The 26,034-nt window shown below is 39.6% G+C and overlaps 2 protein-coding genes across 2 annotated transcripts; both read left to right on the top strand.

Moving 5' to 3' along the window:
- The first annotated feature begins 4,867 nt into the window (after positions 1 to 4,867).
- On the top strand, positions 4,868 to 5,311 carry LOC133767737 (ubiquitin-conjugating enzyme E2 D3-like). The gene has a single exon (XM_062202177.1). The coding sequence runs from the start codon at positions 4,868 to 4,870 to the stop codon at positions 5,309 to 5,311; it is 444 nt and encodes a 147-aa protein (XP_062058161.1).
- Positions 5,312 to 11,727: 6,416 nt separating this feature from the next.
- CCDC195 (coiled-coil domain containing 195) lies at positions 11,728 to 24,537 on the top strand. The gene is made up of 3 exons (XM_062202166.1): positions 11,728 to 11,959; positions 17,985 to 18,234; positions 24,435 to 24,537. The coding sequence occupies exons 1-3, from the start codon at positions 11,728 to 11,730 to the stop codon at positions 24,535 to 24,537; spliced, it is 585 nt and encodes a 194-aa protein (XP_062058150.1).
- The last annotated feature ends 1,497 nt before the right edge of the window (positions 24,538 to 26,034 follow it).

Raw genomic sequence — 26,034 nt, 5'->3', positions numbered from 1 at the left:
TTCATCTGTTTCACCGGGTTCCTCCTAGTTGTTTATGCAGAGTCCATTCTGTTTCATCTGTTTCACCTGGCTGTTTTCGTGGGCCTTGTGGTCGACTGATTGCTGCAAGCTATGCAGATGAGGAGGTTCTCACAGGTGGCCAGCCTGCGGTTCCCCACAATGGAGGAATGGAGGAAGGGAGGGAGGGAGGAAGGAAGGAAGGAAAGGAGGGAGGGAGGGAGAAAGGAATAGAAAGAGAAAGTTGGGAGAGGGAAGAAGGGTGGGACTCTTAGAATTTTACCTATGAGGGGCTGGTGCTGTGGCATATCAGGTAAAGCAGCTGTCTGTGGTACTGGCATTCCATATGGGCACTGGTTCAAGTCCTGGCTGCTCCACTTCCAATCCAGCTCTCTGGTATGGCCTGGGAAAGCAATAAAATATGGCCTAAGTGCTTGGGCCCCTGCACCAGTGTGGGAGATCTGGGAGAAGCTCCAGGCTGCTGGCTTTGGATTGGCCCAGCTCCAGCCATTGCAACCATTTGGGGAGTGAACCAGTGGATGAAAGACTTCTCTCTTTCTCTCTCTACTTCTGCCTCTCTGCAATTCTGTCTTTCAAATAAATAAATAAATAAACCTTTTTTTAAAAAAAGAATTTTCCCTTGAAACACAAAGGATCTGTTCTTTTTGTATTAATATCACATTAACATGAAAATTGAAAATATATGTGATAAATTTTAATTTTAATCACAATAAAAGAAAACTTTTTAAAAGTTTTTTTTTAAAAAAAAAGGAAAAGATAGTTTTAGAAAAGTGGAAAGAGCGCACTCTCAGGGAAGAGTTAGGGAGGAAACAGCAGAGGAAATGCTACACGAACTGGAGGAACACAGTGGACCTACGTGGAGGGCAAGAACACACACAACTCAGGACCCTAGCAGCCTAGAGCCTCCACAACAGTGCTGGAGAGTGAGTGAGACCAGACTGCAGCAATGCAAGCCACTGGCAAAAAAGCCTAGAGGGAATCCAGCTTGGAGCTCTCTGGGGGATATTGTACCTGCCAAAGTAGAGGAGAAAAAAACAAAGGAGAGGGACATATTTTCTCTCTCCCCAATCACCCCGCAACTGCATCTTGTAACAAGCTGACAGACAGCAGGTGCCATTTTTGACATACATAACAGCTTCATCAGGTCGTGCCCACACCCAACAATGAGCCAAGAGCAGACTCCTGAGTCTACATAGACAGCGGGCTGGGTGCTTGTGACTGTGGGAGGCTTGAGGCCAGGACTGTGAAAGCACTGAGGCTGTGTGGGAGGACTCAGGGTGTGGCTGGGAATTTGGCAGTCATTGTGGGAGGCTTCACACAATCATGGCTCCCTGGTTACCTAGAGAGGGACACTGCTGGGGAATCTGAGCTTACACTGAGGACTACACAGATGCTTTGTGTGGTCTTTGTGGCAGAGCAGACAAATAATGTACTCACTAGGGCTAGTGCCCAGGCAGTCTCAGCTGAGTCTATGCCAGCAGACAAGAAACCTCCCCTCCAATTAAAAAAAAACAAAATTGATTTACCATACTAAAACTGGATGTGTCACCTCAGACATGCCCTTCACACTGGAGCACTGAACAGAGCTCCCTGGCCACATCCACAACATGCCTCTAGGTATTCTCTGAAAGCAGACACTCCACTAATCAACACAGACATAGGCCAAAGATAAAAGCCACCACAGTGAAAAAACAAAGAAACCAAATAATATCTCAACAAACGCACCAATTCAAGAAACAAGAATAAGGACAACATGACACCCCCAAAATAATACAGCCCTTCAATACTAGATTGTGAAGATGATGAAATGGAAGAAATGCCAGAAATGGAACTCAGGGGCCAGCGCTATGGCATAAAGAGTAAAGTCACCACCTGCAATGCCTGCATTGAATATGACACTGGTTTGAATCCCAGCTGCTCCACTTCTGACCCAGCTTCCTGTTATGGCCTGGGAAAGCAGTAGAAGATGGCCCAAGGCCTTTGGGCCCTGCATCCATCTGGGAGATCAGGAAGAAGCTCTTGGCTCCCAGCTTCACTGATGTGGCCAATTGAGGAGTGAAACAGCAGATGGAAGACCTCTCTTTCTCTGCCTCTCCTTCTTTCTCTGTGTAACTCTGACATTCAATTAAATAAATAAATCTTTAATAAAAGAAATGGAATTCAAAAATTTGATCATAGGGTCACTTAGAAGTAATCAAAAACAATGCATGAACTAATGAAATCCATACATGAAAGAAAATTTCTCCCGCAAAATTGAGATCTTAAAGAGAAATCATAATGAAATTTGGAAATGAATAATTCTATAGAACAAATTAAAAAATACATTGGAGAGCCTTAACAATAGAATCAGTGAAGCAGAAGAAAGAATATCCAACTTAAAAGACAAAGCACAGGAAATTATACAGACTGACCAAACACAAGAAGAAATTATAAAACTAAAAAACATTGTTGGTAATCTAGAGAATACTATCAAACAACCCAACATATGAGTTCTAGGAATTCCTGAAGGCATGGAAAGAGGAAAGGATTAGAAGGCCTTTTTAGTGAAATAATAACAGAAAATCTCCCCAATTTGGAGAAAGAAAGGGACATCCAAGTACAGGAAGCACATAGAATCTCTAATAGACATGACCAGAAAGATCTGCATGATGACACATTGTAATCAAACTCACAACAATAAAACATAAAAAAGAGATTCTAAAATGTGCATGAGAGAAATTACTTTCAGAGGATCTCCAATTAGATTCACAGCAGACTTCTCATCAGAAACCCTACAGGCTAGGAGAGAATGGCAAGATATATTCCAAGTTCTAAGAGAAAAAAACTCAACCCTGAATATTATACCCTGCAAAACTCTCATTTATGAATGAAGGTGAAATGAAGACCTTCCATGACAAACAGAAACTGAGAAAATTAGTCACCACCCATCCAGCCCTGCAGAAGATGCTTAAGGATGTGCTGAAAACAGAAACACAAAAACATGATCATCACTATGGAAGAAGGCAAAGGAAGGAAATCTCCCAGGAAAAGTACAAAGGAAATCTAAAGGAAAAAAAGGAATATTTTTGGAAAAATGTCAGGGCAATATCATTACTTGTCAATAGTCACCTTGAATGTAAATGACCTCAAAACTCCAGTCAAAAGACACAGACTGGCTGAATGGTTTAAAAAACAAAACCCATCTCTTTGCTACAAGAAACACATCTCACCAACAAAGATGCATGGAGACTAAAAGTGAAAGGATAGGAAAAGATATTCCATGCTAACAGAAGCCAAAAAAGAGCTGGTGTAGCCATCATAATATCAGAAAACATAGACTTTAACACAAAAACTGTTAAAAGAGACAAAGAAGGGTACTATGTAATGATGAATGGGTCAATTCAACAGGAAAATATAACTATTATAAACATATATGCATCTAATTACAAGGAACCTGGCTATTAAAAAATGTTAAGGGATCTAAAGGGAGACATAGCCTCAAATACAATAGAATTGAGGGATTACAATACCCCATTTTCAGCAAGGGACAGATCAACCAGAAAAAATCAGCAAGGAAACAGCAGAGTTATTCGATACTATAGACCAAATGGACCCAACAGATATCTACAGAACTTTTCATCCTACAGTTGCAGAATACACATTCTTCTCACCAATGCATGGAACCTTCTCTAGTATTGACCACAGGCTAGGCCATAAAACAAGTCTCAGAAAATTCAAAGAAATCAAAATCATACCATGCATCTTCTCTGATTACAATGCAATGAAGCTGGAAATCAGCAACTCAGGAATCTCTAGAACATAGGCAAACACATGGAGACTGAACAACATGCTTCTGAATGAACAGTGGGTCATAGAATAAAAAGAAAGATTTCTGGAAACAAAAGATGACAATACAAAATATTAAAACTTATGGGATACAGCAAAAGCAGTGTTGAGAGGGAAATGTATAGCATTTGGTGCCTACATCAAGAAATTGGAAAGGCATCAAATAAATGAGCTATCAGTGCATCACAAGAATCTAGAAAAACAACAGTAAACCAAACACAAAACTAGTAGAAGAAAGGAAATAATTAAAATTAGAGAGGAAATCAACAAAATTAAAACAAAAAATACAAAAGATCAACAAAATGAAGAGCTGGTTTTTTGAAAAACTAAATAAAATTGATACACCATTGGCCCAACTAACAAAAAAGAGAGAGAGAGAGAGAGAGAGAGAGAGAGAGAGAGAGAGAAGACCCAAATCCCCAAATCAATTGGATTAGAGATGAAAAAGGAAATGTAACAACAGACACCACAGAAATAAAAAGAATCATCAGAAATTATGCAAAAAGCTGAATGCCAACAAACTGGGAACCTAGAAGAAATGGGTAGATTCCTGGACACATGCAAAATACCTAAATTGAGTCACGAAGACATAGAAAACCTAAACAGATCTATTACCGCAATGGAAATTGAATTTGTAATAAAGACCCTATCAACAAAGAAAAGTCCAGAAATGGGTGGATTCACTACTGAATTCTACCAGGTATTTAAAGAAAAATTAACTCCACTTCTTCTGAAGTTATTTGAAACAATTGAAAGGGAGGGGATCCTCCTAAATTCTTTATATAAAGCCAGTATCACCTTAATTCCTAAACTTGGAAAAGATGCAGCATTGAAAGAGAATTACAGAGCCGTCCACGTCGTTCTCGAGAGATCCGCCGCCTCCATACCAAGCGCCTGTGTCTGGCAGAGCCAGTGTGAGACCAAGAGACAATCCTTCCCGCCGCCTGGATAATCAAGAGTTTTGGCCGGACCTCTGAGCATACACCGAGAGAGGGAGAGAGGAGCCAGACTAAAAGCACAGACTATGGCGCTGAAACGCATTAATAAGGAACTTAGTGATTTGGCCTGTGACCCTCCAGCACAATGTTCTGCAGGTCCAGTTGGGGATGATATGTTTCACTGGCAAGCCACAATTATGGGACCTAATGACAGCCCATATCAAGGCGGTGTATTCTTTTTGACAATTCATTTTCCTACAGACTACCCCTTCAAACCACCTAAGGTTGCATTTACAACAAGAATTTATCATCCAAATATTAACAGTAATGGCAGCATTTGTATCGATATTCTAAGATCACAGTGGCCTCCTGCTTTAACTATTTCTAAAGTTCTTTTATCCATTTGTTCACTGCTATGTGATCCAAACCCAGATGATCCCCTAGTGCCAGAGATTGCATGGATCTATAAAACAGACAGAGATAAGTACAACAGAATATCTCGGGAATGGACTCAGAAATATGCCATGTGATGCTACCTTAAAGTCAGAATAACCTGCATTATAGCTGAAATAAACTTTAAATTACTGTTCCTTTTTTGATTTTCTTATTCAGCTGCTCCCCTATCAGACCTCATCTTTTTTAATTTTATTTTTTGTTTACCTCCCTCCATTCATTCACATGCTCATCTGAGAAGACTTAAGTTCTTCCAGCTTTGGACAATAACTGCTTTTAGAAACTGTAAAATAGTTACAAGAGAACAGTTGCCCAAGATTCAGAATTTTTTTAAAAATGGAGCATGTGTATTATGTGGCCAGTGTCTTCACTCTAACTTGGTTATGAGACTAAAACCATTCCTCACTGCTCTAACATGCTGGAGAAATCATCTGAGAGGGAGGGAGATGGATGCCCAGTTGTCACATCAAAGGAAGCAGCAGTATTCTAGCAGCATCCATTCTTGTTTAAGCCTTCCACTGTTAGAGATTTGAGGTTACATGATGTACTTTATGGTCATAACTGATGTGGCTGGAGAATTGGTATTGAATTTATAGCATCAGCAGAACAGAAAATGTGATGTATTTTATGCATGTCAATAAAGGAATGACCTGTTCTTGTTCTACAGAGAATGGAAATTGGAAGTCAAACATCCTTTGTATTCCAAAATAGGGTCTCAAACATTTTGTAATTTTCATTAAATTGTTAGGAAGCTTGGAGCTATTAGTTAATCTATCTTCCAATACACTGTTTAATATAGCACTGAATAAATGATGCAAGTTGTCAATGGATGAGTGATCAACTAATAGCTCTGCTAATAATTGATTTATTTTTCTTCAATAAAGTTGCATAAACCAAAAAAAAAAAAAAGAAAGAGACTTACAGACCAATTTCCCTGATGAAATTAGAAACAAAAATCCTCAACAAAATTCTGGCCAATCATATCTAACAGCACACCAGAAAGATATTCCATCCAAACCAAGTGGGATTTATCCCTGGTATGCAAGGATGGTTCAACATTCACAAATCAATCAATGTGATACATCACATTAACATACTAAAGAAGAAAATATATATGATTATCTCATTAGATGCAGAGAAAGCATTTGATAAAATACAGCACCCTTTCATTATGAAAACTCTAAGCAAATTGGGTATAGGAGGAACATTCCTCAGCACAATCAAGGCAATTTATGACAAACCCATGGCCAGCATCCTATTGAATGGGGAAAAGTTGGAAGTATTCCCACTGAGATCCGGAACCAGACAAGGATGCCCACTCTTGACATTGTCATTCAATATAGTCCTGGAAGTTTTAGCCAGAGCCATTAGGCAAGAAAAAGTAATCAAAAGGATTCCAATTGGGAAAGAAGAAATCAAACTACCCCCACTTGCAGATTACATGATTCTATATATAAGTGATCCAAAAGACTCCACCAAGAGACTATTGGAACTCATAGAAGAGTTTGGTAAAGTAGTAGATATAAAATCAACACACAAAAATCAACAGCTTTGTCTGCACAGAGAATCCCATGGCTAAAAAACATCTTCTAAGATCAATCCCTTTCACAATAGCTAAAAAAAATAAAATAAAAATAAACAAATATATTGGAATAAATTTAACCAAGAATGTCAAAGATCTCTATGATGAGAATTGTAAAACAATAAAGAAAGAAATAGAAGAATATGTAAAAAATGGAAAAATCTTTCATATTCATGGATTGAAAGAATCAGTATCATCAAAATGCTCATTCTTAGGACTGGTGCTGTGGCATAGCAGGTAAAGTTGCTGCCTGCAGTGCCAGCATCCCATATGAGCAACCAGTTTGAGTCCCAACTGCTCCACTTCTGATCTAGCTCTCTGCTATGGCCCAGGAAAGCAGTAGAAGATAGCCCATATCCTTGGGCCCCTTCACTGGCTTGGGAGACCCAGAAGAAGCTCCTGGGCTATGGATCTGCCAAGTTCTGGCTGTTGCAACCATTTGGGAAGTGAACCAGTGGATGGAAGACCCATTTCTCTCTCTCTCTCTCTCGCTCTCTCGCTCTCTCTCTCTCACTCCTCTCCTGTGTAACTCTTTCAAATAAATGAATAAATCATCACAAAAAATTCCATCCTTCCAAAAGCAATTTACAGATTCAGTGTGATACCAATCAAAATACTAAGGACATCCTTCTCAGAGTTAGAAAAAATGATGCTGAAATTCATATGGAAACACAGGAGACCTCAAATAACTAAAACAATCTTATACAACAAAAACAATGCCTGGGGCATGACAATACCAGATTTTAAGATGTACTACAGCCGGCGCCATGGCTTAACAGGCTAATCCTCTGCCTTGCGGCGCCAGCACACTGAGTTCTAGTCCCGGTTGGGGTGCCAGATTCTATCCCGGTTGCCCCTCTTCCAGGCCAGCTCTCTGCTATGGCCTGGGAAGGCAGTGGAGGATGGCCCAAGTCCTTGGGCCCTGCACCTGCATGGGAGACCAGGAGAAGCACCTGGCTCCTGGCTTCGGATCAGTGAGATCTGCTGGCCGCGGCAGCTATTGGAGGGTGAACCAACAGCAAAAAGGAAGACCTTTCTCTCTGTCTCTCTCTCACTATCCACTCTGCCTGTCAAAATAAAATAAAATAAAAATAAAAAAAAGACATACTACAAAGCAGTTATAATCAAAACAGCCTAGTACTGGTACAAAAATCAGATGAATAAACCAACAGAATAGAATAGAAACACCAGAAATCAATTCAAGCATCTACAACCAACTTATATTTGCTCAAGGAGCTAAAACTTATCACTGGAGCAAGGACAGTCTCAAATGGAGCTGGGGAAACTGGATTTCCATACACAGAAGCATGAAACAGGACCCCTATTTTACACCTTACACAAAAATCCATTCAAAGTGGATTAAATATCTAAACCTATGAACTGACACAACAAAATTGTTTAGAGAACATTGGGGAATCCTGCAAGATATTGGCACAGGCAAAGAGTTCTTAGATATGACCCCAGAGGCACAGGCGATCAAAGCCAAAATGAACAAATGGAATTACACCAAATTGAGAAGCTTCTTGTACTGCAAAAGAAACACTCAGCAAAGTCAAGAGGCAACCAACAGAATGGGAGAAATTATTTTCAAACTATTCAACTGATAAAGGATTAATAACCAGAATATATAAAGAGATTAAGAAATTCCACACTAACCAAACAAACAACCCAATTAAGAAATAGGCAGAGGACTTAAACAGACATTTTTCAAAAGAGGAAATCCAAATGGCCAACAGACACATGAAGAAATGCTCAGGATCACTAGGCATCAGAGAAATGCAAATCTAAACCACAATGAGGTTTCACCTCACCCCCATTAGAACAGCTTCCATATAGTAATCAACAAACAACAAATGCTGGTGAGGATGTGAGGGAAAAATGTATCCTAGTTCATTGTTGATCGGAATGTAAACTGGTAAAACCACTATGGAAGACAGTTTGGAAATACCTCAAAAATCTGAATGTAGACCTACCATATGACCCAGCCATCCCACTCCTGGTAATTTATCCAAGGGAAATGAAATCAGCAAATAAAAGAATTAGCTGCACCCTCGTGTATATTGCAGCTCAATTCACAATAGATAAAACATAGAATCAACCTAAATGCCCATCAACTGAAGACTGCATAAAGAAATTATGGGATATGTATTCTATGGAATACTACACAGCAGTAAAACAAAATTGAAATCTAGTCATTTGCAACAAAATGGATGAATCTGGAAAACATTGTCCTTAGTGAAATAATCCATTCCCAAAGGGACAAATACCATGTATTCTCCCTGATCTGTGATAACTAATAGAGCACCTAAAAGGAAATCTGTAGCAGTGAAATTGACACTTTGAAAAGCAATGAGTTGAACAGCACTTGTCTTGACTGTAGAGGAACAGTTTTTTTTGGTTGTTTTTTTTTTTTTTCCTAATGGAGAATGGGACTGGGAATGGGAGAGTGAAAAGGAGGGGGGGTGGGAGTTGGGGTGGGAGGGCGGCTATGGTAGGAAGAATCACTATATTCCTAAAGCTGTGCTTATGAAATGTGTACTCATTAAATAAATGGTTTCTTTGGGGAAAAATAAAAGTAAAAAAAAAATCACAACCATGTCCTTTCCAGTCACTGTGCAAGTATTATGTATTCTTTGTTGCTGAAAACAATTTCAAGGATTATTTTTACTGCTCATTTTTGTGAATATTTCAGACAAAATGCTCTGTAAAAGGTAAAACAGTTTATTCTACACTTATTTGATGCTTCCAGGAGAATGTGTTTAGATTCAGAGACCAATTATAGAGAAAATTTTAAAAAGGTGTCCAAAATGGACTCAATGACTTTGAACCATATTAGATGATGAATAAATGAAGAAATTAAGGATGTTTATTAGGGAGAGTCAAGACTACTTGTAACACAATGGAAAAACAATGTTCTTTAACATAGCGATTAGACATGCCACATTTTATATCCAAAAAGAAGAACTCAGAGTAAGCTACCTGGAGACCAATTTTGGCCAATGTAAGTAACTTTAGTTAAAAAACAAGTAGCATACCTTGATCGGAAGAAAACTCTCCTATAAGAGAACTCAAATGTAGAGTCAGCAATCAATGAAACAGACATTGTGGTACAGATTTGAACACCTGATATTCCATATTCCTCCACCAGAGAGCCTTGCACATACATGTTGATTGAGATTTATTTAAATAAAAATAGCCTCATAATTTTTGTAGACTGAGTTTTTGGTAAACATATCTGAAAATTTGAACATTTACAATAAATTTGTATGAATAATAAGGAATAATATTTTCTCCATTTCATTCCATCTTCAGCCTTTGAGCAATCAACAAATATTTATTAGAATGGCAAAAAAATTGGCCGGCGCTGCGGCTCACTAGGCTAATCCTCCGCCTTGCGGCGCCGGCACACCGGGTTCTAGTCCCGGTCGGGGCACCGATCCTGTCCCGGTTGCCCCTCTTCCAGGCCAGCTCTCTGCTGTGGCCAGGGAGTGCAGTGGAGGAAGGCCCAAGTGCTTGGGCCCTGCACCCCATAGGAGACCAGGAGAAGCACCTGGCTCCTGCCATCGGATCAGCGCGGTGTGCCGGCCGCAGCGCGCCTATCGCGGCGGCCATTGGAGGGTGATCCAACGGCAAAAAGGAAGACCTTTCTCTCTGTCTCTCTCTCACTATCCACTCTGCCTGTCAAAAAAAAAAAAAAAAGAATAGCAAAAAAATTTATATACATTCAAAATAGAAACAAAAAAATGTGTAGGAAAACCTACTAGCACTAACAAATTTTCTAGTAATTTTACTCTACTGCAAAAGACCATTTGTGTTTCAATATTTATTGAATTTTCAGACAGATACTGCTATTAGAGCATTTAAGTTTCATATGCTTCACTTTTTGCAAAGAAAGGTCTTTAGGAAATGGCTAATGAACCTATAATTGCTGCATGTCTTTCGCATTCAAGATTAATGACAGCCTGTATCTTCTTACATTCTCAAAATATCCTGGGGCAACCTTTGCCCTGAGAACATCCTAAAACCAGAGAAGAACAAAATGTGTATAAGATAAAAATCTGTGAATACTGTACTATATATTTTTAAAGCTAAAAGAAAAAAATTATTATGTTTTCATCATAAAAAATGGTATTTGAGAAGCTAGATATATTTACCCTGGTTTGAACATTATACAATGAGTACATGTATCTGAATATCACTTGGTACCCCATATATATGTACATTCTTTATATATCAGTTAAAAATAAAAAATAAGCTTTTAAAAATAAAAACCTATTGAGAAGCAGCCTATCTTAAGTGATTGAGCTATAATTATCAACATATTTAAATAAGATCCTTGAAGTTTTTATATAATCCCTTGGAACTAACTTTACTCTTCCATAATCACCAGTTGTCAAAATTAATAATTCATTTAAAAAAGTATGAATGATGGCATACTTAACAGAAGAAAACAGGACTCTATTCTTATGTGTCAGTTTCAATATACTTGTGACAGTTGGTGATCCTGTGAACCTGTGAAGTAGCAACTGAGAAGACTGAGTGACTGTTGTGATGGTGAGTTCATGATGGAAACAGGAAACTCTATTCCTCACTGGACATTTTTGGAATGTTCTCTTCTCGTCAGACACAAAGCAATGTTCCAGAACTGTGGATTGATGTGAAATGAAAGATAGAAAGAAAAGCACTATTCTGAAAGACAAAACCCATAATGAATAAGTTATGGAGATCCTTTACCACTCTGTGTGGACTAACCCCCCAGGTGCTGAAAGATGGAACAGTAGAGAGTGACATCTATTATCAGGATGGTTTGTGGGATGAACCAATCTGTCTCATTAAGTGTATTTGTCTCAGAAGCAAAAGGTGGCCTGTCTTCCCAAAAGGAGCAAGCCAGGTTGACTCCGAGAAGAGGCAATGGAAGCTAATATCCAGTTCATGAGAGTTTTCCAGGCAATGCGGGCAGAGATCAACAAGTTAGAGAAAGAGAATCAAGCTCTCCGGATGAAACTGACTTTGAGTGCTCAGAGAGCTCTGAGCTCAGAAGAAACGAGAGACGAACAGGGAGAGGATGAAACTGAACAGTCTCCAGCAGCCCTTCACCATGATGTTTCCCCTGATGCAGCAGGAGCTATGCAGGGGCACCAAGGTACTGAATGTCCATAGCTCTTCTGGGTAGATGTCCACCTGTGTATCTCTTCTCAGTGGTAAGGTTATTGTGACCATCACGTAACTGCCTTACTTGGTACTAACACTTATGGGACTCATCATTTTCCTAATGGCAGATTAGTTAGCCCTAGATAAAAATTTCTTTAGCATCTTCAACAAACACACTTTAGGAACATTATAACTAGTTCCAGATGTACTGGGTAAAATCAAAATGACATTAAGAACAGTGTGTTTTTCCCTCTTCCACTACAACCATTTAAATGCTGCAAATAGAACACTGAATGTGTGGAAGTCAAATGGCATGCTCACTTATTAAACTACAACAGTATTGCAAAATAGGTGAGTGTATGGATAGTTAAAATCAGACAAACATGATTGCCAATGATTTGTTACTTGGTCACTTGACTCAGCTAGTTATGAAGCCTCTTTAATCTTCATTTTCTCCCATTATATCTGTTGTGAGAGCCAAGTGCAATAATAAGTAATAAGACTCATGACAGCACCTGGCAAATGCACAACAAATGGAAGATATGGTTTCTTATCCACATTTTCAAAGCATGTTACTGTCCTCTAGGAACGTATGTTGAGTCCAGTTCAGCACTCTATCAGACAGATTGAAGTTTTCAATTTTCAATTTTTTTATATATTCTTTTTTTTTTTTTTTTGACAGGCAGAGTGGATAGTGAGAGAGAGAGACAGAGAGAAAGGTCTTCCTTTTCCATTGGTTCACCCTCCAATGGCCGCTGCAGCCAGCGCGCTGCGGCCGGAGCACTGCACTGATCTGAAGCCAGGAGCCAGGTGCTTCTCCTGGTCTCCCATGTGGGTGCAGGGCCCAAGGACTTGGACCATCCTCCACTGTACTCCCAGGCCACAGCAGAGAGCTGGACAGGAAGAGGAGCAACCAGGACAGAATCCGGAGCCCCGACCGGGACTAGAACTCGGGGTGCCAGCGCCACAAGCGGAGGATTAGCCTATTGAGCCGCGGCACCGATCTGTTTTTATATATTCTTTTTTTTTTTTTTTTTTTTTTTTTTTTGACAGGCAGAGTGGATAGTGAGAGAGAGAGACAGAGAGAAAGGTCTTCCTTTTTGCCATTGGTTCACCCTCCAATGGCCGCTGCGGCCGGCACATCGCGCTGATCCGAAGCCAGGAGCCAGGTGCTTCTCCTGGTCTCCCATGCGGGTGCAGGGCCCAAGGACTTGGGCCATCCTCCACTGCCTTCCCGGGCCATAGCAGAGAGCTGGCCTGGAAGAGGGGCAACCGGGATAGAATCCGGCGCCCCGACCGGGACTAGAACCCGGTGTGCTGGCGCCACAAGGCGGAGGATTAGCCTGTTAAGCCACGGCGCCGGCCCTGTTTTTATATATTCTAAAATCCAAATATCTTACCTTTCATGGGAAAAGCTTTTTATTCTAATGATTATACATGAGATCAGAAATCAGCAGAGAAAGAAAAACATTCTACATTTAACTTGTCAGTGCTTGCCTACACACAACATATCCAAATAAAACTGACATACATAATCAAGTACTCAAATCTTGCAGCATCACCTGTCAAAGGCTTTAGGCAATGCCATTCAGAGGATTGACTTGACAATGGGATATGTCATATCTCTCCATCTCGTCTTCTGTTAAAAATCCCCCTTTCTACTGTGGGAATATTTTGAAGCTGGAAACAGATTCCAGTCAGGATCTTTTTCGTTTCTGTCAGGTACAACTCTGAATCTGAGAAACCCTGTCAGCTGCTTAGTTAATAAAACTGTGAAAAATGATCCTATAAGGAAGTTATAAATTCTACTGGTGGGGAAAAGGAGACGCATACCTTTTTTAAAGCTTTTATTTAATGAATGCAAATTTCATAGGTACAACTTTAGGAATGTAGTAGGTGATACGTACATTTTTAATGTAACCCTTATTACAGGGTTTCCAAACTTCTGCACTATTGACATTTTGAACTGGGTAATTCTTTTTTTTTTTTTTTTTTTTTGACAGCCAGAGTGGACAGTGAGAAAGGTCTTCCTTTTGCTGTTGGTTCACCCTCCAATGGCTGCTGCGGCCGGCGCATCTCGCTGATCCGGAGCCAGGAGCCAGGTGCTTCTCCTGGTCTTCCATGTGGGTGCAGGGCCCAAGCACTTGGGCTATCCTCCACTGCAGTCCTGGGCCACATCAGAGAGCTGGCCTGGAAGAGGGGCAACCAGGACAGAATCCGGCACCCCAACCGGGACTAGAACCCGGTGTGCCGGCGCCGCTAGGCGGAGAATTAGCCTAGTGAGCCGCGGCACCGGCGAAATGGGTAATTCTTATATTGTGGAGGTCAGTCCTAGAAATTGTAGATATTCGGCAGCTTCTCTAGCCTTTATCCAGTAGATGCTGTAGTATCCTTCTTCTCCAGTTGTGAACATCAGAAATGTCTCTAGACATTGCCAAATGCTGCCTGGGAGAGCGGTTGTATTAAGGCTGGTGGTTTGACACAGCCTTAATAGGTTAAGTAGGTTAAGCTGCTACCTGCATAATCACAAACTATCACTAGTTCCCATCCTGACTGCTCCACTTCTGATCCAGCTCCCTGACAATGCACCTGGGAAAACAGCAGAAGATGGACCAAGTGGGCACGCAGATGGGAGGCCCAGATGGACCTCCCAGATTCTGGCTTTGGCCTAGCCCAGTTTCAGACATTGTGGTCATTTGGGGAGTGAACCAGCAGATGGAATATTTCTCTCTCTACCTACCTATCTCGACTCTACTTTTCAAATAAATAAATAAATAAATGTTTTTTTAAGAAAAGAGTGCATCTCTTCAGTCTGCACTTGAAAACCATTGCCTTGCTCCAAATATAAACAGCTCTCATTCCAATCTATTTTCTAGGATGCTTATCCTGACAAGAAATTAATTTGGGAACTAGTCTAACTCTGTATTATTCCAAATTAAGTATTGCATTGTTCAAAGAATCAAGAATACTACCTTTAACCTCTCAAGGTCTGAACATCAATCTGAAAAAAGGGTGGAAAACACTTGATGAAATTTTGGCAACATTTGAAGATTGCACCAAGGAAACACTGAAAGAAATGTGATGTTATTTAAATATGTGTTTAGAATCGCAGTTGAATTATTTTAAATTATATTTGTCTGTTTATTAATGTGTGATGTGCTGTTATAAGAATAAATGGCATAAATAGAAAAACACATTTGCTCATGAAGATATGTCGATTGCATTCTCAGTTTTGTAATTGCTGTTCAGTGCTGGGCAGGCCACATAGCATTTCTGATCCTAAAATCCTCATCTAAATTTGATGGATTGGACTAGATGTCTTACAAGGCCTCTTTCAGCTGTACAGTTCTATGATCCCACGAATATAATATGCTTTTCTGATCACTCTCCGCATCTATAAAATGAGGACAGTGGCAGAACCTATCTCATAAGGCTGTTCAGAGGATTAAATGAGATCATTCAAATGGAACTCAACCTTGACTCAGTAGTAGTTATAATAAAATCACTGGATAGGCCAGAAAAATGTTGTTTAATTTTAACACAATGTTGCCATTATCAATTGAAGTTCATCTTTGAAATGGAATCATAGACATCTCCTTCTAGGTAGGAATTTGAAGGATCATCCAAACAACTCCTTTATTTTACATTTGAGAACATAAGACCATGAATGATTAAGCACCTTGTCTAAATCTGTTTTTTGAAAACAGGATAATATAAGCCTATTCTTTGAAATAGAATGCTGTAAAAAAGAAAAAAAAAAGAAATAGAATGCTGTGAAATTGGAAGTGTGAGTCTTGCTTTAATAAATACAAGCATTCATGAGGACCTGGAAGTGAATCGCTTGGAACTGAAAGCTCTTCCATTTGTTCTGTTATGTGTGTGGTGAGGCAAAATTAGGCATTTTATGAGTATAGAAGCCAGCATTCCTCTCAGTTATCCAAGGACAGAGAGTTGTGCATTCTGCTCCAGGACATAGTTGCTTGGTGATAAAATAAATATATACATAGGGGCCGGCACCATGGCTCACTTGGTTAATCCTCTGCCTGCGGCGCCAGCATCCCATGTGGGCGCCGGGTTCTAGTCTCGGTTGCTCCTCTTCTTGTCTGGCTCTCTGCTGTGACCCCAGAAGGCAGTGGAGGATGGCCCTAGTGCTTGGGCCCCTGCACCCACATGGGAGACCAGGAGGAAGCACCAGGCTCCTGGCTTCAGATTGACGTAGCTCCTGCTGTGGCAGCCATTAGGGGAGTAAACCAATGGAAGGAAGACCTTTCTCTCTGTCTCTCTCTCACTGTCTATCTATCAAATAGTATATATATATATATATATATATATATATATATATTCTAATGAAGATACAGAGTGCCTATCAGATAAATGCTTACATAAATATTTGTAATAGTGCATAAGCATTTGGTATATATGAAATCTAGCCAGTTCATTCAGAAGTGTTCCCTTGCCTCTCATGCCCTGTGCAACCTCCCCTTGAGACTATGAGAGAAGAGGTATCTTTTGAAAAAAGAAACAACTCCTTATAGGGAACTCCCAGTATAACTGGAACTCTGATTCTCTTCTATGTGCTCTTATCCTTTGCTGGCAAATAAAGTGCATTTGGCAGTGGTCTCTGAAATCATGTTAATGACCTTGCAATGCTTTGTTGGACTTCTTTGTTGATAGAAATCTAAAGGACACACTATTTGTGAATAAGAAAGACAAACAGCTTAGTGGGCAATCAGTCCCAAATTAAGTGTAGATTCCAAATAAAAATAAATTAATTTTTTGATCATCAGCAAACTGAAAAAAGCCAAAGCAGCCTCCACTTTTTTGCAATGGCCAGAATAATTTTTTCTGTTTTCTGCAAGGATGGGCAGAAAACTTAAGTTAAAAATAATTGTGCTTCTGGGACTCTCAAAGCATAATATAGGACTTTTTTGTGCTTACATGCTAGTTAACAATAAAGCTGTGGTAAGAAAGAGAGGAAAGAGGAAAGAAAGATTCAATAAGTATTCACACAGTGCTCCAGAAAATGTGCACCAACCCATGAGTTCAGTGTTGTGTGCTGCATGCATGGGTCATACTGGGATGTCCACGTAAAGATTAAGATAGGCCCCAGATTTAGATAAATGATAAGTTACATATTTAGTAGTGTTAGAGCTGAAATTCAGATAAACCAAGACATCTTAAAGACAGCTCTTTTAATCAGCTTTCTTTAGTTACGATGAACAGGAAGATTTGATTTGTTTCAATGAAAGGGTTTATTGGAAGGCACTTATAGATAGAAATTAAATTGGAAACCCTCCAGAATTAAGCTCATAAATCTCTCTGTCTCTCTCTGGTTTACTTAGATGTCCCATGCAAGGCAACTGTGCTTCTTTCTGTGCAGCTCCTTTGCTTCCATCTCTCATTCAAAAGGTTTCTTCATAATGATCATCCCAATAGAGCCAACAGAGGCAATGATAAGACAGGTAGCAGAAAATAGTGAAATTAGTTAGGCCATGCAAATGATCAGGAACTGTGATTAAGCACTCAAGAATTAGAATCTCAAGTAGACTCATGCTTTTCCAATTTTAGGATCTTGTTTTACTAGCATTGAATGTCCTGGTCTCTGTCCTAGTGATGTGTTCTCAAAAATCTCTTCCCTGAACACACAACTTTATAACCTCCAGACCCTTGCCCTCATCTATTTCTATCCCTTTCCATCATCAGCCTGGTTTTCCTCAAACATGTCATATATTATATATTATGTGTTAATTATTTGAATTCTACATCAAAAGACAAACTTTGTGCAGGCAATAACTTTATGTTGTTCACTATCACATCCTATTTCTTGAACATGAAACTAGCACATGGTTGCTATTCGACTAATATTTGTAAAGTGAATCAACAAATGGCTATCTTTCAAGCAAAAATCCAAAGTAACAGTTTTGTTTAATTCATTTCAATAAAACTATTATCAACATAACTTCCTATGTGCATGTTATTAGAAAATTTTTAACTTGAATTTTGTTTTTCCTGCACAGGCAATGTCATGATTGTTAGACGGTACTTTATTTCTTCTCCATCAGTTGATTCCTTTACCACCAATGATCCCTGGAAAGCTGGGAAAAGAAATCCAACTAGCAAAGTCCTACAAGTTCAGGGAACAGTTAAACCACTGGCATGTTCTTCAATTAAGAAGGAGCACAGCGAAGAAAATGTGTTTGCAGAAGATTCCTTTATGAGCAATAGTTCCAGCCAAGGATCTTCTCCTGAGCGTGGCTTGGGTTGCAGGTAATGTACAAGAGGCCTCAAATTAGTCCACAGGCCTGTGCTGAGACACATACTGAGAGCTCCCCTGCATGAGCAGATCTTCTCATATGGTGGAAAGACAATCAAAGAGTATATTATTTCAAAATAAATTCCACCTCGCCTAAGGCCATTGGAGGAATTAAACAAAAGGAATTTTTACTGGAGATCAAACTGCGCCCTCTCCTTAATGCCTCTATTAAGTGGAAGATTTAGTCTTCATTTATTCATCACATATTAGTGATCATACTCTGAGCCAGGCATTGATGACACAAGAGTCCACAAAATAATTCATTCTGTTTGAAGCAGTCAATGAGTGACAGAGATGTCCAGGCAAATTGAGCAGTGCAGTAAAACGTGCCCCAGGGAGCGGGCATGGGACTGCAAAGAATGAATGCAGAACCCCTTTCAGAGAGCACATGTTCCTGTGGAGGCTGGTGCCTCAATGGGCTCGGGGCAGACAACAATGACAAGAAAACAAAGCAAAAACCCCAAAACCGTCAAGCAGAAAACTAACCTGCTACCCAAAGCACATAAACTGATGTTGAGGGAGTTGAGAGCAGTCTGAAAATGGGAGGGATGTGAGAGAACAGTTGGAAGACAGGCTTGGGATCTCATAGAGGAAACATGGCTTATGGTGGGCAGTCGCCCCTCTCAGAGTAAGGCCGTTTAACATCAAGCTCCACTTACCTGCTCTTCTACTTGCTTGAGTAGAAGAAGGAAGATGAAGAAAAGGGGGCTTGAGTTTCCTAATTAGTTTATTACAGGGAAGAGAAAATGGAAGGACAGGATTTCTTCCATTTAAAAAAAAAATAATTTGGTCATTTATTTGAAAGGCAGAGAACAACAGAGAAAGAGGGAAATATATCTTCCACCTGCTGGTTCACTTCCCAAATGGCCACAATGACCAGGAGCCTGGAACTCCATCCAGGTCCCCCACAGGAGAGCCCAAGCACTTGGGCCATCTTCCACTGCCTCCCAGGCACATTAGCAGCGAGCTGAATCAAAAGAAAAGCACGTGAGACTTGAACTGGCACTCAGGATGCTGGGATCACAGGTGGTGGCTTAACCCACTGCACCACAACACCAGGCCCAGAACATGGTTTCTGAGAGAAGTGAATCATCTGAATCAGGACTCTGGAAAGAAAAAACTAAAAGCAGTGAAGTGAATGAGGAGGGGAGGTGAGAGGCTCCATCGCAAAAATGCCTTTCCATGAATGCTAAGTGTGGGTTCTGTCCTGTAATCGGTAAAGAGCTACTAAGAAGAAAGGGCACCTGAAAACTTTTTTTTTTTTTTTGATAGGCAGAGTGGATAGTGAGAGAGAGACAGAGAGAAAGGTCTTCCTTTTTGCCATTGGTTCACCCTCCAATAGCTGCTGCGGCCAGCGGATCTCGCTGATCCGAAGCCAGGAGCCAGGTACTTCTCCTGGTCTCCCATGCGGGTGCAGGGCCCAAGGACTTGGGCCATCTTCCACTGCCTTCCCGGGCCATAGCAGAGAGCTGGCCTGGAAGAGGGGCAACCGGGATAGAATCCGGTGCCCCAACCGGGACTAGAACCCGGTGTGCCGGCGCCACAAGGCGGAGGATTAGCCTGTTAAGCCACGGCGCCAACCCACCTGAAAACTTTCTAATATTCAGACAGTGTCATATTTGCTTTGAATACTTTCATTTATGAAAAAAATGTTACTAAATAGAGAATGATCTTATACTTTCATAATGACAAGTGTCATTATGAGTTTGGTTTTGTTCCTTTAAGATTATGTTTGTTTGTTTGTTTTTGTTTTTGTTTGTTTGTTTGGTTGGTTTTTTTTTTTTACAGGAGAATACCTTAAAAGGTTCATGGAAAAATTGAGTTAAAAGATAAATTTAATTTGTTACAAAAATATATTTATATCCAAGCATATGAGATACCTTCAAAAAGATCATGGAAAATGTATGTTATGAAAAAATCACACATGAATTTCAAAAAATTTTGCACAAAAATGAACTTATCTTTTCATTCTCTTTTTCCATGAATTTTTGAAACCCCCTCATAGTTTCATTACATACATTCATTCATTTAGCAAATGTATCCTAAGGGTGTATAGTGTGCTGGGCAGGATTTAAGGCCCTGTGGATACAGGAGGAAGCAAAATCATCACAAATCCTTACCCACGTTGGAATGTATTTCTTGTAACACGATAATCAGTAAACATGAAGATACATATTACATGCTAAGTACTAAAGAAGAAAATTAAGTAATAAAAAAGGGCAGATTAGAAGAGCAAGAATTATTTAAATGTTTGATATCAAGGCCAAAAAACCCGTGTTTTACTATTTGAGAGGGGATTGGAGAGTCTTGATGATGCGTGTGAGAAGAGATGTGCATAGGAGCAGGAATGGAGCATTCAAGGTAAGGCAAGGAGGCCATGGTGACCATTGGAGCCAGTACTCCTAAGAGCAGAAAAGATAGGAAGTGTAGGAGTCAAGGATTGCCTGCCACTGCCTTCCAGCTACTCTGGACTTATGCTGTGTGAGGTGGGCACAAAGCATGCTCTTTTCATTTTTAAAAAAAATGATCGTATTCGAAGCCCTGGTATGCAGGATGATAAGAGAACAAACCAAAATAAGCGGATCATGTTTAAGGCTATAAAATAATATAGTGAAGAAGTGGTCATTTTTTGACTGAAGGTGAAAAATGTGGATGTGATTTCTGGAAGGGTTTCAAAGATAGGACCAAAAAGTTGTGCTCTAAGGTCAGATGTGGGATATAGAAACAGGAAATGTAAAATCAGCCCCTGGGATCCAACAATCATGTGTCTTCAAAGAAGGAAAAGAGAAGGAAGGCAGAGATGTGTCTTTTGCCTTTAAAAATGGTAACACTGGGGCCGGCGCTGTGGCATAGCTGGTTAATGCTCCAGCCTGAAACGCCAGCATCCCATACGGGGGCCGGTTCGAGACCCTGCAGCTGCACTTCCAATCCAGCTCTCTGCTATAGCCTGGGAAAGCAGTAGAAGATGGCCCAAGACCTAAGGCTCCTGTGCCTGCGTGGGAGACTCAGAAGAAGCTCCTGGCTCCTGGCTTCAGATCGGCACAGCTCCAGCCATTGTGGCCAATTGGGGAGTGAACCAGCAGATAGAAGACCTCTCTCTCTGCCTCTCCTCTCCTCTATCTGTGTAACTCTGACTTTCAAATAAATAAATAAATCTTTAAAAAAATAAAAATGGTAAAACTAAAAATATATGCATAATAAAAACTTATTATATATGGTTGATTAAAAGAGTTATATATTTATGGTAAAAAGAAAAAAGAATAAAACTTACAAATTGGGCATTTGGCCTACATGTTAAGATGCCTCCGTCCCTCATTGGAGTACCCTGATTTTATTCTCAGTTGCAGCTCCTGACTCCAGCTTTTAGTCAATGCAGACCCTGAGAGACAATGTATATAGCTCAAGTAATTAAGTTCCTGACACCTGCAAGGAAGACCTGGATTACATGTCCAGCTGTTAGCTCTGGCTCTGGGCCAGCCCCAGCCATTGTAAGCATTTGAGGAGTGCACCTGCAGATAAGAGTTCTCTCTGTCCTTCTGTGGGTGTCTGTCTGCCTCTTAAATAATGTCTTTAAACTTTCAAATTGCAAAATAATTGCAATATATAAAATGGAAACTATAAGAAGGAAAATCCTCCATAATGCCACTACCTAAATAACAGCTATTTAGTTTTTAAGAGATTCTTTATCTGTCAAATATTCTACATATTTTGAAATCACACGGTGCATGGATTATGTTTTATTTCTTGCACTTAAACCATTCCATTCTCATAGACCTACAACACTGACAATTATAGTACTGTAAATTTTTCTATTTCAGCTATAATGTTTTCTAACCTAGCCAATATATATAATTTATTATTTTTCTGGACCAAAATGTTTTCCCATTTCCATACTGCTAACTAATAAACTACTTAAAATGTAACTCATTCTTAATGTAGAAGTCGGTTTAATTAGAAAGATTGAGCCAGTTGCAGAGTTTGAGAAGAAAGTCAGCATTAGGCTTAGAACCAACAGCTAGATAGGCATGAAATCCACCAGATAAGAGTTGTTGAGTAGGAATTAAGCATGTATTTTTATTGGAGTCCTTTTTTATTGTATTTTATGCTTTCAGGAACTAACTAATAATATAGTAAGTTATTACATTATTCTTCTGATTGGGAAATTCATTTACTTCTTAATATCTTTCAAAGAATTTTACCAAGATTTATTGAGAAACAATTTGTTTGAGCTGAGTTTTGGATCATATCAGACATCATATGCCTTTTCTTACAAACTTTTCCTTTATGGTACATAGACAATATTTTCAGAATAATGCCAGTGTCAATATCTAATAGGAAGCTAAGCCTCCACCTGCAGTGCCAGCATCCCATATATATAGGTACCTGTTCTTGTCCTGGCTGCTCCTCTTCCAATCCAGCTCTCTATTTATGGCCTCGGAAAGCAGTAGAAAGATGGTTCAAGTGCTTGAGCCCCTGCACCCAGTTGGGAGAATGGGAAGAATCTCATGGCTCCTGGCTTCAGATTGGCTCAGCTCTAACTGTTGCGGACACTTTAGCAATGAACCAGCAGATGGAAGATCTTTCTGCTCCCTCTCTCTGTCTATAGCTCTACTCTCAAATAAGTAAATTATATATATATGTATATGTATATACATATTATACATATGTATATATAAACAGCAAAGCTTTCCAAAAACTAAAGATAAGATTTTAATTTTTACCTAATTTGACATAGAAATCCAACTTTTCCTCTTGTGTTTAAGAAAAAAAAATAATCTCAGGATATTGACAAGAAGAGGAGAAAGAATCTATATAAATAGTTAAAACTGGATGGAAGACACTGCATGCATTACAATAAACATATTCTCTTTTTTTCCAACTCAATCTGGTTAAGAAGGCAACCTCTGGAGTCAGATGGCTAAAATTCCAACACCATCATTTACCAACAACAAGGAGGTGGGGAAAATTATTAGTCTGTCCTGGGCCACAATGTGTTCTTCAGTAAAAAGAGTCACGAAAGTATGCACCTCGTAGATTTGTGAAGATTACATGAAATGAGTAAGTTCTCACTAACTGATCTGAGCATATGGAAGCACCGCCCTTATTTTATCCCCAGAGAGGGTGCTAACGTGTTTTCCAAACATGAGCCACCAAATGAAATTCAGTGAGATTAAGGCTTTATTGAGGAAGAATGAGGAGGAGGAGGAGAGAGAAAGGGCAATCATTTTAAACATTGTTCTTTCAACTTATTCCTGAGAACAGTTTCTCCTGCTATAGTCAAAACTGCAAAATTTTAGAAGGAAAGGGAGAAATGGGGAAAATGAAAAGATACAGTCCTTCCAATGACACTGGGCCATTGTTTTTGACCCTCTCCTTTATCATTCAGATAAAATGGGTGTTCAATAATCGAAAGTCAAAAGGAGCAAGCTAGTATGGTTTATAAAATATTTACCTTAAATTTCTGCTTCATGTAAATGAGAGAGCTTTGATGTGAAAGATCCTTTGCCTAAAATAGTGTGACATTCTTCAACTTTAAATATCAAGCTAGCGGCAGGTGTTTGGCCTAGCCATTAAGATGATGGCTAGGACACCAGAATCCCACATCAGAATACCTGAGTTTGAAACCCACTTCCAGATCTGGCTTTAACTTTGTGCAAAAGCAGACCCTGGCTGGGGGGTGGGAGGGATAGCAGATGATGGCTCAAATTATTATAGCCCTGCCACCATGTGGGTTACTTGGAAAGAGTTCCTAGCTCCTGGCTTTGGTCCAGCCAAGCCCAAGTCATTGCATTTCAGTCATTTGGAAAATGAATCACCAGATAAGATCTTTCTCTTTCCATCTCTCATCCCAAATAAATAACAGATTTTTAATTAAAAAATAAACATCAAGCTAATAATCTTAATGTGTGAGTTTTAATTTTTTATTTTATCAGCACTATTCGTTGGGCTTATTAAAAAGTCAATTCATAATTCATATATATATAATATATGTATAGTCTTAGATTACTATTGAACAAAAAGTATTACAATACATTTAAGATGAAATTTTAACACTATAGACAACACTTAGTGATTGGGGAAAAAAACAGTAAATGTTTTGTGTAAAGACTCACTTAAATGTTTTCTTTTTCTTCCCCCATTTTGGTTTCTATAGGGACAAGACAAAAACAGTCAGTTTCCTGCTGCCCAAAAATTCAAGTTCTTTGAAATATTCAGCAAGTGAGACCCCAAAGCAGCTAAATATCATTGCAGAATAGGATTGTGGGTGGTAAAATGTAAGAAGCAGTTGATTTTCAAGAAATGGGAATACCAAAGTCAAGTTAGGTCAATGTCTTCCTCTGCAAAGAACCTTGGCAAGATGTCCAGTAGGACCCCCAAAATACTCACTGATGGATCAATGGACTTGCTCAGCCAGAGAATGAAAGTTTACTTTTTGTTGTTGCTGATGTGTGTGCAGTGGCTATTGTAATCTATGCAGCGTGTGAACTACCAAATGTGATTGTGTCTTCAGCTTGCAGTGTCTGTTTTATGCCATCAGGAAATTTTGCTATTCGCATTCTAAGTGTCACTTTCCAGAGGAAAGTACAACAGGTATAAGAAAAATGTTCTGCTTCTGATTAATGGCATAAAGTGGCTAACCTTGTAATTCACCATGTATTGCTATTTCACTGATGCTAGTTCTTTGGGTTTTTAATAGCCTGTATCACAGGTGCATGAGGACAGACACAGCAAACCCTGCAGCTCACATTGTAGACTCAGAGCCACTATGGGCTGGCTAAGGGCTAAGACACCAAACCTGATTTGGAGGAGACACAAAAGTGCTTTATCATTATTCAAGCTCTGGAAATCCTCAATTCCTGAACTTCTAGCCAACAGAATAGCTCCCCTTATGGCAATCACATTTCTAATTACATGTTCTGTATAAGAACAGATCTTGAATTAAAATCTTCAGCGTTTAAAATCTAGGTTTTGGGGCTCCCCAGACTTACTGGATTGGCGGGTGGATTGAGCAAAAGCAGGGAGAGGACCAGGAATTCACATTCAAAACAGCTTTCCAAGGTGATGTCTGCTGCCCAGCTGTGTTTATGATCCAGTGTTGTATCTACTCAGAAGCATGTCCAAGGCTGTCTAAATCTGGCACCAAGTTCAAGTGGAATCAGTGAAGCAAGGAAAGGGTCAGAATGTTCCAAACCATTTCTAAGAAGGACTTTTAATAGTGTCATACAGATTCCTAGAAAGGAGACAGAAGAAGCAACCAACACCCTGAGGTAAATGTCACATAATAGAATCAATGCTTTTATTTATGACATTCATCTAAAATTAACAATATTTTCAACACTGCGACAGGTGTACACCAGGGCAGTGTTACAACTGGAGGGGGAAGCTGGGAGTGAGACATAAAACCACACTCATCCAGGAATAAAGACACTGTGAGTAGCTAATTAAGCTATTCACCTAGGAGACAGCTGACACTTTTAGTTTATGTACAATTTTATTCTCTGTGTACTTATAAAATGGAAATTTCACCCTAAAACATCACTTAAAAAGAATCATTGTTCAAATAGTAAATTAGAAAAGAAGCAATGCATGACAACCATCCAAGTTTTTTAATGTCATAACTGACAACATTATAATGACAAAGTATCCTCAGTGCCAAGCTCAATGACTAGTATGTAATTGGCATTTCATCTATGTTCAGGGAACTGAACCGAATCCACAGTGCCCAGTGAAAAATAACTGCACCGTCAATTTCA

The sequence above is a fragment of the Lepus europaeus genome, chromosome 1 (genome assembly GCF_033115175.1).
Source record: "Lepus europaeus isolate LE1 chromosome 1, mLepTim1.pri, whole genome shotgun sequence".
Classification (NCBI taxonomy): Eukaryota; Metazoa; Chordata; class Mammalia; order Lagomorpha; family Leporidae; genus Lepus; species Lepus europaeus.
This window is presented reverse-complemented; position numbering and strand designations above follow the sequence as displayed.

Coding starts and splice junctions, on each gene's coding strand:
- LOC133767737 (XM_062202177.1), top strand. CDS start 4,868: ATGGCGCTGAAACGCATTAATAAGGAACTTAGTGATTTGGCCTGTGAC.
- CCDC195 (XM_062202166.1), top strand. CDS start 11,728: ATGGAAGCTAATATCCAGTTCATGAGAGTTTTCCAGGCAATGCGGGCA. Junction 11,960..17,984: donor AGCTATGCAGGGGCACCAAG/GTACTGAATGTC, acceptor TTTCCTGCACAG/GCAATGTCATGATTGTTAGA. Junction 18,235..24,434: donor GAGCGTGGCTTGGGTTGCAG/GTAATGTACAAG, acceptor TGGTTTCTATAG/GGACAAGACAAAAACAGTCA.